The following is an 11975-nucleotide window of genomic DNA, read 5'->3' on the forward strand; positions in this document are numbered from 1 at the left end:
GATCAGCAGGGACTCCAGATATCTATCTTGTAATAAACTGTGACCCGCTGGGAAGACTACTGATTAAATATTTGACTGCATATTACATCTCACTAGGGAGCATTTGGTGTACAGCAATATTTAGGTAGGTAATATGTTTCAGATTTAAGAATGCAAGTGCCCAATGATCTTAAGCAGAACATCTAATTATCACTGACAGGAATTATCTTTTGACCTGCCAATGGTTTGCTTAGGCTGATTTGGAGTATTCATTAGGCAAATATGAGAATAATTTGATCTTAGTTAGATAATGAAAAAGAAGAGCAGACCAATTTTAGTCATTTGTTTGTTTGTTTTTAATGAGCCCATTCATTGTTGTTGTTTGTTTTTTACCTGTTGCCATTTGTCTGTGGATAAAGAGGTTTTTTTTCTTCTTTTAATTTTTAACCTCTTATCTCTCATTTACCTAATTTTTACAGTATGTGCACTTACAACTTTGCTAATGACTTTTTCTTACCAATTAAAATAAAAATATCTAAACAAAGTTACAAAGTGCTTCAACAAACAACACATAAAATATTTAAGAAGAGATAAAAGTGAAACAACATTAGGGCTGGGAATGCTGAAACAGAGGGAAAGAAAAGTGGAAATCAAAGATAAAAATTTAAAACAAATAAAAATTAAGACATTTTAAAAACTCACTAGCAGAATAGTAAGTCTGGTTATAAAAATATGTCTTTAAGATGGATTTAAAAGTTGATAGTGAGCTTGTTGATCTCCTCAGGGATGTTGTTGCAGAGAGTGGGTGTCCTGACAGGAAAAGCCTGCTTGGTTCTCAGCCCAGACTGTGGGATGGCCACCAGAGCCTTGGTCGAGGACCTCAGGTCACAACCGGGGGCGCACAGTGGCAGAAAATCTCAACTATATTTTGTTGCGAGCACAGAGCGGGCTTAAAAGTCAACATTAAATTATTTTTATATAATTTAATTAATGGCTATTTAATTAATGGTTAACCAAATGAAGACAGGCAAGGATAGATGAATAGATAGATAGCTGGACTAAGGAGCCAAAATGAATGAAGCGCTCACCGGAAATGTGATGACGTCGCTTTAGCGGTCTCAAGGTCGGGGCGGGGCTCTGAGTTTCTCTAGCAGAGCCTTGTTGTCGCTCTTTTGTTAATAAAGTTTGCTTTTGAAGCCAGTCAAGATGGCAGAGTACGATCTCACCACCAAGATTGCACATTTTCTGGACCGGCATTTGGTTTTCCCTTTGCTGGAGTTCTTGTCTGTGAAAGAGGTATGGAGGTTTCTGCGTGATATGTGTAAAAGTAAAATGCAGTTGTTTATTGGCGGGGTTTATAGGGTGAAATATGATTGTGGCCGGCAGCGATGCGACCTAGCGAGCTAACTGGCTAACAGTCACGTTAGATAGCCGGTCATCTAGCAGCTAACAGCTAGTTTGCAACTGGGTATACATTTTAGTCCTTTATAACCAGATTATTGTTTTAATGCTAGTTGGCGACACCATAAGTGGTTAGAAAATGTATAAAACAGGCATGCAGTAGGTAACTGGCTTATGATTGTTACCCCGCGTGTTAGCTTATAGCTTAGCGACATAGCATAACAGCTGATTGAATGGGAGGAACCCCATTCACGTGTCTGCTGTGATAATCCTGGCGCTATTAAAGAGCGTTTATGCCGGTCTTTCATTATTTGAATTCGCGTTTCAAAGGGAACCAATCCTGTGAATATGTGTGTTGTTGTAACAGATCTACAATGAGAAGGAACTCCTCCAGGGAAAGCTGGACCTACTCAGCGACACAAACATGGTGGATTTCGCCATGGATGTGTACAAAAATCTGTATCCGGACAAGGAAATCCCACACTGTAAGAAAACAACTCAACACTTTGCTTTGTTACAACACAGTAAGAAATGTTGTACCACAGACGCATTTGATTTGTTCACAATGCCTCTCACCACAGATGGGTTACAGACTCTTTAAGCTAGCAATGGTTTTTCCGTAGTTATACAGAGTTTTCTTGTGAATAAAACAAAGCGATCTTGATTTTCCACTTAAATAACTGATTCAGGTTTAATTTAGTAAAGCTTAAATGCATTTTAGTTATTTAAATGGGTTACAGTAATGTGCTTTATGGTAACACAAACTCTTTACTTTAACTAAAGTAAAGAGTTTGTTATGTGTTATGTTATGTGTTTGGTCAACCCCAAAGGCCCCTTTTGATCTAGGAGAAAACCATCTTATCTTATGTATTGTTTCCTTAATCTTTAAGTTTAAGCAAAGTTTAGCATAGAAGCCAGACCTTTGTAGTGTAACTTTAATTACTGTCCAACTACTGATGAATCACACTTGGACAGTTTAGAGTTAAGAGATCATGAAATATTAGTAACATAATATGAACTTAGGTGGTTAAAGTTATTTTTAAGTTACATTTAAAGGGAACGTTTTGCTTTGGTTTTGTAGTGTCCTGCATTCATTTATTTGTTTTCAGCCAAAGTAAATCTGTCTACCTGCTGCTGATTTGTTTTTGATGTGTTTTATTGTTCTGCTTCAGCTTTAAGGGAGAAGAGAAGTACTGTAGTGGCCCAGCTGAAGCAGCTCCAGTCAGAGACGGAGCCAATCGTCAAGATGTTTGAAGACCCGGAGACCACTCGACAGATGCAGTCCACGAGGTCAGAAAAATTCATCTCTCTCAGAAGCCTTGTTCATTCTTCACTGCAGCTCTGATCAGATTACTCTTGTGATTTTTATTTATGTGATCTGTGAAAGTCGTCTAGCTGTTTGACATCATCTCATCTGTTTGTTTTAATCTTCACCAGGGATGGGAGGATGCTGTTTGACTATCTGTCAGAAAAGCACAATGTGAGTATTTAAATGTTAGCTGTGTATGCACAATGTGTTTCATATTTGGTAAAAGGTGCACTGCATTTTAATCTTGGAAGTTGGGAGCTAGATGTGTGCTTTAGTTTCCATAACAACCAGCTGTCACGGTGAGCCAGCAGGACTGTTATCCAAATCTGTGAATCCTTAAACATCAAACATGATGCACCAGTGTGCTCATTACTAATTCAAAAATCAGAGTAAATACTTGTTGATTTCTAATTAATTTCTTTCCTTAATTTTAGTCTTTTAATCTAATGTACAGATAAATTACAGTTCTTATTACCGACTAGTCAGTGCATGCCAGCATTGTCCACATCGTGTGCATTAGAAAAGGGGGCTTGTTGTCAGGGAGGGGAGGGCTTTGTATTACTAAAAAAAATGAAAGATGCTGCCACGTTCACTAATCAGCCACTTGCTGTCAGCTTTCCAGCCTCTCCCTGTCAGATTTCTTAGAGAGGAAATTGATGGTAGCACTTTTTTAAACATGCAGCATTGATTTCACTGTACTGCACAGCTGTAGACTTAATATAATTTTCATTTTAGCCTGAATCAAGAGGATGTATAATCGACTAGTTAAACAGGAGAAAAACAAGATCAGATGATAACTCTAGTAGTCTGAAAACAGAATAAATGAGACAATGTTAAACATTATGAATATTGTGCCTGTATGTAAAGGCAATTTCAACCATTACTCAGCATTTAAGCATTTAATTGACTACTTACACACATCCTCACTTGATGTTATACCTTTTTAAAAATGACAGTTTTATCCCAAAAGTTGATTTTGTTCATTTAGATTTCATCGCTCATCCAAGAGGCTTCTTTGGTCTCAGCTAACGAGCAGTGGTGCTGGTTTCTGTCGTTATTCAGCAGCATTGTTTATAAGGCTGTGGGAAATCATCTGAGACTGAAGACGTTAGTTTGAATTGAGTGAAAACGCAGGTTAACAGAATCAACTTTGGGGGATTTTATTACCAAGTTCACTGATTATGCTTCAAGACAGTTTTATTATCGTACAGGTACTGATGGAAGAACTCAGTGAAATGTAGCTTCCATTTTAATCGCCTATATTTTACTTCCTAGTTTCGTCAAGAATATCTGGATACTCTTTACAAGTACGCCAAGTTCCAGTATGAATGCGGTAACTACTCTGGGGCTGCAGAATACCTCTACTTCTTCCGCGTCTTGGTAAGATGTGAACTTATACACTGTGTAGTAAATATGAAGTTGGATGCCTTTAATTTTTCTTAAACAGCACTTGGTGTGGTTTGATAACTTGTTGCTATCTGCTCAGGTCCCCTCAACAGACAGGAACGCACTGAGCTCCCTGTGGGGAAAATTGGCTTCTGAGATCCTGATGCAGAACTGGGAAGCAGCCATGGAGGATCTCACTCGTCTAAGGGAAACTATCGACAACAATGTAAGAAAATAATTAAAGAGATTGTTTGAGGTGCACATCCACTTCTCTGGTGTGCTCAAAAAAGTTGCATAACTTTGTTTGTTTTTTGGTTTTGTTTTTTAAAGTGCATTAAGATGCTTTTCTGATCGGCAAACATTTGTGTCAAACGCTGGTGATGAATTAAAGCCCCCAGTCACACAGACAGGTTGCCAACCTGTGGTCGATATAGAAAACGCTACAACAAAGGTGGATGTCAAGGCGACGATATACCTGCTGCTCGGTCTGTGGCTTTTCGTAAGACTTGGGACCACGCCATTGTTTTTTGTAGCATTTCACTCGTTGCTGGGTTTCAAAAATGGCGGTTTCGATTTTTGTGAATGCAATGCTCCCACGATTCATTGACTAACTGACCAGCCAATCAGTGGCACATCAATGTTACATTTTTAGTATCTGCTCGGATCACTTGGAGCCCCAGCTGAGCAGGTTTTGGTAGCAGGTACTGTGACCTAAAACCCTGAAAACGTCGATCCAAGTAGGTACTAATGGAAAAGGGGCTGTAGTGTGACCGAGGCCTCAGTTTTGTGAATCTTGAGTCACACTGGCAGCAAAGCTTAAAAGCTCTGGCCAACCATGCTGTTCATGAGAGGCCATAGAAAGAGTTTCCTGGTGGTTTGTTTTCCACGTTTATGTGAATATAAAATAAGAAAGCACCAAATCCTGGTTAAGCATGATTAAAGTGTGTTTTACCCTTGGGTTTGCTTGGGTCCCTGTGACATAAATTTCAGCATCTGACAGTGAGCGTGAGGGTCCACACAGACGTCTGCGTGTCTGCCTGTTTTTTGTGACTTGTTCATATTACAGTACACCAACCATGCATGGGAACAGACAGTAAACTTTAAAGAAGTATAAGAGGAATGACTACTCAGACGTCAGGTCTCCAGCTTTTCGTGTCCACAACAGAGTAAAATCCAGGCCTTCAGCTACTGTAGCCCAGCTTTAGAAGGGAGGACGGTACACCTGATTTCTCACTTTCATCATGAATAGAAACTAACTTACTGAGTCACATTTAATGCTGCTTGCAGGCAGCAATGAATGCTTTTTCCCCACATTCATTAGCGCACACTACTTGATGGGTATTGGCGGACAGATAAAACCGTGTGAAGTCAGAGCATTTGCCTGTTTTCAGCTTTTTCTCTCTCAGCCGTAAAACGCAGATGGGAGAAGTTTGTGAATGCAATAACTTGACAATAAGGCCGTGTGGGATTTTAAAATTGATACCGTAGGTGCATCTACTAATCTTGGAAGAGTCGAATTTCAGTGACCCGATCTCAAGTTTGGGGTCGAAGGTCAACCTTTCTGAAAATCTTGTGAAAGTGATAACTCCAGAAGGAAGTCCCCAGGGATTTTCACATGTATACCATATGTGCATCTTCTAGGATGTTCTTTCATGTTCTTCTTTTTAAACTCCTGTGTAGTTGTTGGTTTTAGGTTTATAGTGGCAAAAATAATCCCTGGTATACAGACCAAGCTGTGCTGATGCCTGGCGTGTGGTTGTGTTTGCCGTATGCTGCGGGAAACCCCGGCCTGATGTCACATTTTCTCATGTTTTTTGTTGTGTTTCCTTTCAGTCTGTGAGCTCTCCACTCCAGTCACTCCAGCAGAGGACCTGGCTCATTCACTGGTCCCTCTTTGTGTTCTTCAACCATCCCAAAGGCAGGGACAACATAATCGAGCTCTTCCTCTACCAGCCTCAGTGAGTCACTGTATAATCAGTTATATCACAGAACAGTCATCTTTCTAATATAATGCCAGGCTTGTGCTCAGGCCACTGATGCGGTCATCTGCTTATGTTGGATGTTCCATCCTCAAGGACATTTGGACATCATTTTTTAAACCTTTGAACATTATTGAAGATATTACTAGTTTGACTGCCACCTTACTTTTGTATTATCAGTTTCTCTTTATGTGAATGCATTTTCTTGGTTCTTTTTTGAAATATAATGACTGCTGATACTACCAATTTCATTGTGAAGAATAACTTTTGTCTGGCTCCGTGCTGCCTTTGTGCTTTTCAGATACCTGAATGCCATCCAGACAATGTGCCCGCATATCCTGCGATATCTCACAACCGCAGTCATCACCAACAAAGATGTACGAAAGCGCAGGCAAGTTCTCAAGGACTTGGTGAAAGTCATTCAACAGGTAAGACCGAGAAACTGTTGATTATAGTAATTATTTCAAATGTGCCTTGAGGACTTAATCAACATGATGGCTTCTCTCTCACGCCTGAAGGAGTCCTACACATACAAGGACCCAATCACGGAGTTTGTGGAGTGTCTCTACGTGAACTTTGACTTCGACAGCGCACAGAAGAAGCTGAGGGAGTGCGAGTCGGTAAGAAAAGCATCCTGAGCGTCCTCGTTCAGTTTTTCGTCTTTGACGGTGTGCTTTTGTCATCGTGCACAGGCCTAAATCGCCCCACAAAAGTTGGCTGTCAGCTGGGACTGAGGGGTGATATGAAGCCCCCCTCAGCCTTGGTGCTGTGATCTCCTGAGTCCCAGGCATTTAACTTTGCAGCTATTCAACCCAAGCAAATCCATGTCTGGCCTGATTTGCTGGCTCTTACTTTTATTCAGTTTGATTTTCAAAGCGGAACAGCTGTCAGATTTCGGACTCGGTTGCCTTCTCTTTAAAAACCCTTGACTTCTATTTTGCAGTTGTGCTCGGGGACCACTTTGCACATTCTCGAAGCACTCTCATCAATTCGCTTTTAACCCCTCTTGTATAAATTATGCAGCGCTGGCAAAGCCTTCAACTATCCTGTCAGATACGCAGAGTGAGCGCAATGATGGAAGAATGAAGATAGTTCATTAAGAAAGTCTGTTGTCATGGATTCTGTTGGTTTGTAACACTCAAGAGGATATAAATTTACATTTTTAATTTTTCTTTCTCTGGAGATCAAAAACTTGTCTTAATTACTGTATAAACATGATTGCTTTTGTTTTGCGGTGTGCAGTTTGAGGATTAAAGTCTTGTTGAGAACTTGATTGACAGGAAGTAGTTGATGTCTGCACGGGCCTGCTTCGTGTCCTCTATGAAATATGAAAACAATCAGTGAGCTAGCAAGCTGCTTCAGTGTGGCTGAAGTGGTGAGTGACTTAATTTATTACACAACAGCTGTTTGCGAAATGAAACCACAATATCATCTGTCTGTCATCGGTGTGTTCATAAATCTAAACTCTTGGAAGTTTGAGATCGCTCAAACATCCTTCCTCTGCGCTGCCGCTTTTATTTTTGTAGAAATGCAGTCGCAGCCTAGTAGTACTCTGTTTAGTGACAGATTTCTAATCATTAGGGATTTGAATGATGTTGGTAGGTTTTAAAAAACTGTTTTGTGCTCTCCAGTGATGGTTAAAAGGGCCGAATGTCCATGTGGGTTAAATTTAGTCATGACGATGGAGTTAAATACTGTGTACCGTACGTAGCTGCAAGAATGAGATTCTATAAATCTTAACCAGTGTTGTTGTGAGTGGTTAGTTTTTAGTAAAGACTCTGCTTTACCAGCTCTGATGCATTGCTGTCATAACCTCAAGTCAAAGAAATGCTTGACAGAATTTCCCAAATAAGTCTGTAGTGATCAACACAGGACACAACTTCTGTATTAAGCGGTTCTTTAAACGGTCTTAAATATTGCTTGGACAAGCACCATCCACAGCTTCGTCAGTCGATAGCAGACAGACCAGCAGATCAAACAGCTCTGAGGCACTAAATGAAAGAAAGCAGGACTTAAATGTGTAAATGTGGCGTCTGCAGAGTTTACTGTGAAAGTGTGGAGTTGATTCAGTGCGCTACGTACAACCTGAGCTAATTACTTTTGTAATGCTCCTTTTGTGTTTTTATTTCCCTTTTATTTCGTTTTTAATAGAAAGATCTCTTTTACAACTAAAACTATTCAAACTCAACATGTGACAAATGCACCTAATATAATAACATATACAATATAAAAATAGTCTCAACAACAAACACCGGTGTGATGCCTCTCATTGTCTTTTTTGTCCTTTGGCAAAATATTTGATGTCAAAGGTGTGTGTGTGGGGTCATTTAAAAAAAAGCTGTTTTCCACTGATCTGTCAAAACACTGTGGGCTTTAAAAAGCATGGATGTTTTTAACTGTAGAGAGATTACCACAGCCCTGCACATACCTGCTTAGTGATGAAGCTGAGATGTGTTAGAAGTAGCCTTTTAAAACTAAATTTACCAAAACATGGAAAGTAGTATATTATTGGTACTGATGATAAACACGCATTAACATCTTGTAGCACTTTATATATAATATGTAAGAAAACCCACTTCAGAAGCAACACACACACGAACTGATTAAGCACATTAATGCATAATTTACCTACATGTAAGACACTGTTTCATAAAGGCATTTTGCTGGAAGGATTTTTTTCTATGGTGCGTATTTTCTTCTAGCACCAGTATTTTGATTTATTTTTAACAGATGGTGGGTATCGCCCACTAGCAAGGTCCTGATTTTGGTTTGAGGCTCACTCCCACAAACGTGAGGAAAACCAAGGGCTGTGCCATCCACTGCTGTCTGCTGTAAATATAAAAGCATTACTTACTTCAGCTGCGAGTTCTGACAGCCCTGTGTGATTATACAAAAAAAGCCTCTGTAGAAATGTGTGCTGCATCGTTACTTGGATGGTTTTCACTGAGATATTTTAATATGCAGGTTTGAATAACCAGTAGCTGAAGATCTAAATCACAGAAAATATTTGCCTGCACATCATGTGTGGCTGCCATGTGGTGGTATTATTATGCTCTGAATATACGCACCTTTTCAGCACTGCAGGGTGAGGGTTGTAATCTTTCGGGGCAGAAATGTAGTTATTTCCTTGCTGAAAAGCAAACCCTGTATTTGGCAGAGGGGAACTAAAAATTGCTCATTTGTAGAACATTCGGTCTTCTGTTTGTTCCTGGTATGTATAAACCCTGATGGATGCTCACCACTCTGGTGTTTTTGTCCCTGTCAGGTTCTTGTGAACGACTTCTTTCTGGTCGCTTGTCTGGAGGACTTCATCGAGAATGCCCGACTCTTCATCTTTGAAACCTTTTGCCGCATTCATCAGTGCATCAGCATCAAGTATGTCAGGGTTTTTTATGCAGTGTCTTTATTTCTGAAGTTATAATTGCTTTTAGAGGAAAAGTTTTATTTTTTTAAACCTACAAGATCTGTAAACTTTTTGTGCCCAGTTGATTCATATTCTGAACTTGTTTGACCTCTGTGCTCCCATATTTATTTACTTTGTTTTTTTTAACCTCGTGTCCTTGTTCTTTTTAAAGTATATTCAAAACCAGACTTTTGGATTTAACCAGAGGATATTTACTGAAATGAAACGCCTCGTCCTCTTTCACTCTCTCCTCCCAGCATGCTGGCAGACAAACTCAACATGACGCCTGAGGAGGCGGAGAGGTGGATCGTCAACCTCATCCGTAACGCCAGACTTGATGCCAAGATCGACTCAAAACTGGTGAGGCTCTGCATTCGCTGATCCAGATGAGCTTCAAATCACTGAGCGTAAACAGCCATGACTGCTGATTTGAGTAGTAACACTGTGTATTTATTTGCTTGTCAGAGCGCTATTTTTGAAGTACTTTAAAATCAGTCCTTGAGGGGGGAAATATTAATTCCTGCGAATGTTTCTCAGGGTCACGTCGTGATGGGCAACAACGCAGTGTCGCCGTACCAACAGGTGATCGAGAAGACCAAGAGCTTGTCCTTCCGCAGTCAGATGTTGGCGATGAACATTGAGAAAAAGCTGGCACACAGCAGCAGGAACGAGGTAATCTGAGGACTTTGCACAGGGATTAAAAGATGTCACCCATTGGTCGTGTTTGTTGTTGCTGGAAGACAAAATGAACAGCACAGTGAAGCATTTCTGTTTGGTCCAACAAAGTTAAGAAAACTAAATTTTCTTGCAAACATCATGACAGCATTTGATTGTAACGCTGGCAGCAAACCATCATTTCTATTCAGTATTTTATTCAAGCCTGAGTGAATACTGCAGGATTTTTATCTGTGCAGGATAACAGTAAGCATGATCACTCGTCTGTGATTTCATTTTTAAAAAACATATTGGGACAAGTGAATTAAAACACAATTTAAAATGCAAACGTTTGTGTTTGTATTTAAAGATACAAATGTGTCTCACCTGCCTAATCATGTGTCAGACGCTTTTCCTTCGTGCTACTGCCCTCTGGTGGATAAATGTGGAAAAACAGGAGCATATATCTCATTGTATTTGTCTCAGTTCGTTATAATTATGGCTCCTGGTTTTCTTTTCCTTTTTTAATTTTGCAGTACTTCAGTAGTTTTTGTAAGATTTTATTATTTTAATGTGAACTTTTTTCCCAGCTGTCAGTCAGTTTGACAGAATAGCTGGCAGGTATTTTTTATTATGATGGTTCCTAATTTGGAACAAATTTCTTGTTACCTTTGTGTTTGTTCTCTTTTTGATGTGTTTTTTTTGTGTCATTTCCTCAGACACCGAACTGGGCTGCTCAGGACTCCGGCTTCTACTGAGCATGAGCTGAAACGAGCATCAGGAAGATTCGGAAGCCTCTCGGGATGTTATTGAAGCTTTTTATTGACAGATTTGTCAGTTTATCCACCGTTTTTATTTAACTGCCTGTCATTGAACAATAAAAGCAATGAAGCGAGGCAGCTTATTGACACTCAAGATGTTACATGATAACCTATTTATAATCTGCTATCAGTAGATTTATTTTTATTTGTTTTTTAAGATGAAGCTTATTTCCTTGCACTCTGAAAGTAATCATCTAAAAACCTACATGACAGTTTACATTAAAGATTTCTGCCCCCCTTTATTGATGTCCTATGTCGTCTTTCAGCCACTAGATGGCACAGTTGGTTTACTTTTCGTTTGATGCTTGCAGATCTGCAGACAGTGGTAACATTTCAAAAGCTGCACATCTGTAAGACTGCAATGACTTTAATTTTGAGTTTCTATGATTTGCTGACAAATGAATGAAACTTGTAACTTTTGCAAACACTCGCTGTTAGAGGAAAATCTCTCATAAGGTTAAGCGTCAGGTGCAGCCTTGGATCATTTTTAGTTCGTGTGTTTCTATTAATCCTAACATGCGGCGTTTTTGTTTCTGCTCGTGCAGTTATTGTTGAACCGCACCTTTTTCTAAAGATTGAATGACACAGTAATGACTACTTCAAGATAGCACATCCTCAGTAAATATTTGCGGTGCGTAAATGCCCTGTAAAACCAGTCTTCAGTACTTTACTTTAGAAACTTCTATTTAAGGACGTGGGTTCATTTAAAACTGGTTGGGTGACTGGTTCTATTTAATTAACGTGTGTTGTGTCTTTTTGCTTTGTTACTATCGGTGAGAGATAATGTGGATCTTACTGTGCAGGTTAGATGTTGTGTGAAGAAATGGAAGTGCGGCTGCAGCACAAGATCACCTTTATAACACAGTCTAGTGTCAGAATGTGACTCTACCCTGTAATTACACAAGTTTCAGCTGGCAGGTATTCAAGGAAAAATGTGAAACCACCTCGAGTGCATTTCTCAGTTGACCCTCTTGTAACTCCGAAATGACAACACAGGCACGGCTTCTTCAAGACGGGCGCTTCGCTGCATTTATTGAACGCCG

General features: G+C 39.7%; 1 protein-coding gene across 1 annotated transcript; it reads left to right on the forward strand.

Moving 5' to 3' along the window:
- The first annotated feature begins 1104 nt into the window (after positions 1-1104).
- eif3eb (eukaryotic translation initiation factor 3, subunit E, b) lies at positions 1105-11174 on the forward strand. Its single transcript, XM_026156922.2, has 13 exons — positions 1105-1275; positions 1748-1865; positions 2553-2670; positions 2818-2860; positions 3965-4069; positions 4176-4301; positions 5909-6033; positions 6356-6482; positions 6573-6674; positions 9320-9429; positions 9715-9817; positions 9995-10129; positions 10831-11174. Exons 1-13 carry the CDS (start codon positions 1186-1188, stop codon positions 10867-10869), a joined length of 1341 nt encoding a protein of 446 aa, XP_026012707.1. The 5' UTR covers positions 1105-1185; the 3' UTR covers positions 10870-11174.
- The last annotated feature ends 801 nt before the right edge of the window (positions 11175-11975 follow it).

Source organism: Astatotilapia calliptera, chromosome 22 (assembly GCF_964374335.1).
Source record: "Astatotilapia calliptera chromosome 22, fAstCal68.1, whole genome shotgun sequence".
Lineage (NCBI taxonomy): Eukaryota > Metazoa > Chordata > Actinopteri > Cichliformes > Cichlidae > Astatotilapia > Astatotilapia calliptera.

Coding starts and splice junctions, on each gene's coding strand:
- eif3eb (XM_026156922.2), top strand. CDS start 1,186: ATGGCAGAGTACGATCTCACCACCAAGATTGCACATTTTCTGGACCGG. Junction 2,861..3,964: donor ATCTGTCAGAAAAGCACAAT/GTGAGTATTTAA, acceptor TTTACTTCCTAG/TTTCGTCAAGAATATCTGGA. Junction 4,302..5,908: donor GGGAAACTATCGACAACAAT/GTAAGAAAATAA, acceptor GTTTCCTTTCAG/TCTGTGAGCTCTCCACTCCA.